At 43.8% G+C, this 5,376-nt stretch overlaps 1 protein-coding gene across 2 annotated transcripts; it reads left to right on the forward strand.

Moving 5' to 3' along the window:
- Positions 1-4,505: 4,505 nt before the first annotated feature.
- LOC123455508 (anaphase-promoting complex subunit 16-like) lies at positions 4,506-4,859 on the forward strand. Of its 2 annotated transcripts, XM_045136288.1 has the most exons (2): positions 4,527-4,667; positions 4,743-4,859. In XM_045136288.1, the coding sequence occupies exons 1-2, from the start codon at positions 4,527-4,529 to the stop codon at positions 4,857-4,859; spliced, it is 258 nt and encodes an 85-aa protein (XP_044992223.1). The 2 variants fall into 2 exon arrangements, with proteins under 2 accessions (XP_044992224.1, XP_044992223.1); XM_045136289.1 differs by having other exon boundaries at positions 4,506-4,859.
- Positions 4,860-5,376: the final 517 nt, after the last annotated feature.

Here is a 5,376-nt window from a genome sequence, read left to right on the forward strand (position 1 = left end):
AGCAGTAAGAAAAAATGACACAAAGAAATTTGAGGAAAATCTGGAACAGATCATTCTCAGTGAACTTACCCAACACAGAAAAAAATTGCCACATAGTCTCACTCATCTACAGCACCTAACCTGAATCTACCCAAGATACCTTACACACCCAGCAAGCATCTCATGGACTAGACACTAGGAGGGATGGGGAGGGAGGGAAGGGCATCGAAGGGGTAGGAAACACTAATCCAGACCCAAACAGCAATGGTACCATAAAATTCTACTTCCTAAAAGGCAGACTAAATGGCTGAACCTTCACCAGGCCCTTACAGGAAACAACTGAACCACAAGACACTGGAGAGGGTAGGATCAAGTCTAACCTAAATCCTCTACATCTTCCCTCCCTCCCTCTCCCTCTTCCTCTCTCTCTCCTCTCTAACGCCTATATATTAGTTACCTTTTTTCCTCATTTTCTTAGGGGACTATGACCTGTAACTCCCAGTACCAGCATGGGGCTATCACCCACAATGAGATTTTGATCAGAGAAACCTACAAGGTTTTCTAAAAGAATGACAGACTTCTGTCAGAGTACTTGATGACCCACCAAAGGTTAGTGGTAAGACCCTATTGCTGAAGACACCATATGCAGCTGACACATAAAATGGAACAGCATGTCTGGAAGCCAGGAGAGAGTCAGTCCCCAGACAGTCAGCATGTCTAGTGCCATAAGGTGCTACTTGAGCAACTGGGGGAAGCAAAACCAATATCTGTCCAAGCAACTCATGGTCCAACCTACTTAGCAGCAAATAACCTGGTGTGATGCCCACACAAGTGCAATAGTGGCACACAGCCATGGTGGGAAACCAACTGCTCTTGATTCGGCTAACTGATCCCCTCAGTGGTATGAGACCCATAGCTGGAGCTGGGAAACAAGTCAGAACCATATCCAAACATAAGACCACTCTCCAATATCAAGCTACCATCAATCATGGGCTACAAGAGGGCCTACACCTATTAAACTCTCTATGAAAAAAGTAAGGGCTATCTCATTTGTCCTGGTGCTAACTTACTCTCCATTGGAGAATCTGCTTCTCTTTTTCAGATAGATGCAAATCCTAAGGAGAGAGCCACCCCATCATACCTCAAAAGGGCCCCAGCTGAAACTAAGGAAAACTGGCAAAACAAACAAGGGTGCTGTTTTCCTGATGAACCAGATACCAGCACAAGGGGGAAGGAGACCAACACAGAGAAAAATCAATGCCTACCAAATCAGAGAGCCAGAGCCCCAGAGGGCCCCAACACCTCATCACTGAAGCAGACCAAAAATGAACCCAACATGGCTCAGGGAAATTTTGCGGAAGAGGGGGGTGGAAAGTATGTCAGAGCCACATGTTGGGTCATGATATACAGAGACATATATCATACCAATAACTGTGGGCTAACTCCACAATGCATGACCCATATACCTCAACAAGGAGGGGCCAACGGGGAGGGGGCAGGTCACAGATGAGCCTAATAATGGTACCAAACTGCCTATACTTGCAGAATAGAAAACTAATTTTAAAAAAAGAAAGAAAAGTAGGGGAAACCCTTCAACATATTGGTCTTGGCAAAGAATTTCTGAATATAACCCCAATTGCTCAGGAAACAAAACCATGGATCAAACACTGGGACCTCATGAAATTATGAACCTTTTGTACAGCAAAAGACACTGAACAGAGCAAAGAGGCAATCTACAGAATGGGAGAAAATCTTTTCCAGCTGTACATTTGACAGAGAATTAATATCCAAAAATATACAAAGAACTCAAAAAACTAAATAATAAGAAGTCAAACAACACAATTAAAAAGTGGACTACAGAACTAATTAGGATGTCCTAAAAAGAAGAAATACAGATGGCCTATAAACATCTAAAAATAATGTTCTACATCCCTAGCCATCTGGGAAATGCAGATTAAAACTACGTTGAGATTCCATCTCACTCCTGTCACAATGGAAACAAATGACCATAACTGCTGGCAAGGATGTGGAAAAAGAGAAACCCTTTTACACTGTTGGTAAGAATGCAATCTGGTTAGCCAATGTGGAAATCAGTGTGGAGGTTCCTGAGACAGCTAAAAATAGATCTACCATATGATCCAGATATGACTCCTAGGCACATATCCTAAGGACTCATCTCACTACCTTAGTGATACTTGCTCAAGTATGTTTATTGCCACTCTGTTCACAATGACTAGGAAATGGAACCAGCCTAGATGTCCTGCAACTGATGAGTGGATAATAAAGATGTAGCACATTTATACAATGGGGTTTTACTCAGCAGTAAAAAAAAAAAAAAAGAAAAGAAAAGAAAGAAAGAAATTATGAAATTTGTAGGAAATGGATGGCTCTGAAAAGGATTACACTTGGTGAGACAACCCGGGCCCAGAAAGCCAAACATCACATGTTCTTGCTTATATGTGGATCCTACATACAAATGATTGGACTTCTGTGTGAACAGGAATAAAACTCAGTAGGAGAGGCCAGTAAGCTGAAAGGAAATATAAAGGGAACAGAAAGGGAGAGAGGGGGGAATTAATAGGATGGTATTGTACATATAAGTAGAAGAATAGATTAATGGGGGTGAAAAGGCCTAAGTGAGGTCAGGGGAAGCAATTGAAGGAAAGGTGGAAGGAGGGCTAATCAAAATCTAAGAGGATATAAATAAGTCATATGGAAACCTACTTTTTTGGACAATGGAACACTCAGATGCCACAGATAGTTACTAGAAAATTTTCAGTGCCAGGGATGGGATACCTTTCAGTGAGCTGTTGGCCAGAGAGGTCACTGATACCCCCAAAGCATTACAAACCATTGCCAAGGCTCTTGTTTTCTCATCAGAGATAGATGGTAAGACCCAATTGATGATAACTCCACATAGTTGGGCTGCAAGATAACTGAGAAATCCTGTTGGAGTTGAGCTGAAAACCTCCTCCATGTAGACCAGCTGACAAAAAGCTGGAAAAAGCTCTGCTGCAGCAGTTCAATGGGAGAGAGAGAAATCACCAGTGGTGATACACAACAGTGGACACTGCAAGCCTTATATTTGGCCAGCCAGGCCAAATGAACCAACAGGTGCAATAGTGGCATGTCTGTTATGGGAGAAACCAACAACTCTCTAATTGGACTGGAGGCCCACTCCATGGGGGGGAATACATCCCTGATACTGAAAACCTACAACAGAGTTAGTCATGAGCCTTAGGGGTGTAACATCTGCTGCTGTCTGGCTAAATGTATATACTATGCTCACCAAATGCCCAGTAAACACTTCTCTTAATGTTCATACCCATATATTAATGCTACTCTCACGTTTGGTTAGAGAAGCTTCTCTTTTCAGATAGCAATGACCTTGGGATGACTCAGAAGGCACCACGGTGCTGAGAAGTGACAAATGAGTGCTCAGCACTGAAATATCTCAATCACACCTTCCAAGGCTCAGGATCCATTGCAGAAGAGGTGGCAGAAAGAATGCAAGAGCCAAAGGAAGGGTAGGACTCCTTACAATGTGCTCCTCCAGACACAAAATGGTCTTGATATCCATGACCTCACAGTGCCTGACACTACCTACACAAGACCATCATAATAGAAGGAATAGATAATGACATCAAAATAAAGGAGAATGATTGAGAGGAGGAAGGGGCATGATGGAGAGTGGACTTTCAAAGGGTAAAGTGGGTGCAGGGAGGGAATTACCATGGGTTATTGTCTACAATTATGGAAGTTGTTAGTAAAAAGAATAAATTAAAAAAATAATCCAGGTGTGGTAGGTGCATGCCTTTAATCCCAGAACTTGGAAAGCAGAGGCAGGAGGTCACCTTGAGTCTGAGGCCACCCTGAGACTGAATTCTAGGTCAGCCTGGATTAGAGCAAGACCCTATCTGGAAAAATTTAAAAAAATCATAAATAAAAAGGAATAAATGAGCATGACCACAATGTTTAAGAACTCTGGAATATAGTCAAGAAACCAAACCCAAGAATCCATGTAGTACAGGGAGCTGAGATAAAAAAAACTAAAGGCAGAGAAGTCTATTCAATGAAATTACAGGAAAAACCAACAAACTTCCCTAAACTAGAGAAAGAACTGTATATCAAAAAATAAGAGGGCTGGAGAGATGGCTTAGCGGTTAAGTGTTTGCCTGTGAAGCCTAAGGACCCCGGTTCGAGGCTCGGTTCCCCAGGTCCCACGTTAGCCAGATGCACAAGGGGGCGCACGCGTCTGGAGTTCGTTTGCAGAGGCTGGAGGCCCTGGCGCGCCCATTCTCTCTCTCTCCCTCTGTCTTTCTCTCTGTGTCTGTCGCTCTCAAATAAATAATTTAAAAAAAAAAAAAATAAGAGACGGCCGTCCTCCTCGCAGGGAGCGCGACCCGCTGTGGTCATTCCTGGGGCAGGGCTGTTAGGGAACGTGCCAAGGCTGCTGAGCCAAAGTCGGTCTCAGCCAGGAATGGTGGCACACGCCTTTAGTCCCACCACTGAAGAGGCAGAGCAAAGAGAGAATTCTGCTAGAGGACATGGCTGCTTCTTCCTCATCCTCCTCAGCTGGTGGGTTCAGTGGAAGCTCCGTCCCGGGATCTGGTTTTAGCATCTCAGACCTTGTCCCGCCACGGAAAGCCCGTTTCACCTACCCCAAAGAAGCTGGACAGATGCTAGAAGATGGCTCTGAGCGATTCCTCTGTGAATCCGTCTTCAGTTATCAAGTGGCATCCCCGCTTAAACAGGTGAAGCACGATCAGCAAGTTGCGCAGATGGAAAAACTGGCTGGTTTGGCGGAAGAGCTGGAGGCCGATGAGTGGCGCTTTAAACCCATCGAGCAGCTGCTAGGGTTCACACCCTCTTCAGGTTGACATTGCCTGCATGGTCCCCTCTGGGGCACAGCCACCCCGAGAGTCACAGCTGCACTGTGGATTGCGTTGTATGAATTCACATCCATACTCTGTGTCTTTCTATACTTAACAAATACTTAAAATGTGTGATGTTGCTGGGGAGATTATTTGTTTTAAAAAGTATTGGGAGTCAGATTAAGACAATCAGGTTCAGAGAACCAGGAGGTCTGGGATTTAAGAGATATTTATAAAATTTTCACAAGCCAAATAGGACACATGCCAGAATTGACCAACGGAATGGTGTATATCCTGTCATTCATAGGCTCTCTGAAAATTTGCACCAGCCAAGTCCAAGGTCAGATCAGCCATATAGTTATGACCTAAACGTTTCTTTTTTTTGTTGTTTTGTTTTTTTGTTGTTGTTGTTTATTTTTATTTATTTATTTGAGAGCAACAGAGAGAGACAGAATGAGGCAGAAAGAGAGAGGGAGGGAGAGAATGGACAAGCCAGGTCCTCCAGCCACTACAAACGAACTCA

The sequence above is a fragment of the Jaculus jaculus genome, chromosome 17 (genome assembly GCF_020740685.1).
Source record: "Jaculus jaculus isolate mJacJac1 chromosome 17, mJacJac1.mat.Y.cur, whole genome shotgun sequence".
NCBI classification, from domain to species: Eukaryota; Metazoa; Chordata; class Mammalia; order Rodentia; family Dipodidae; genus Jaculus; species Jaculus jaculus.

Excerpts from the sequence above, each read along its gene's own strand:
- LOC123455508 (XM_045136289.1), top strand. The coding sequence starts at position 4,527 with ATGGCTGCTTCTTCCTCATCCTCCTCAGCTGGTGGGTTCAGTGGAAGC.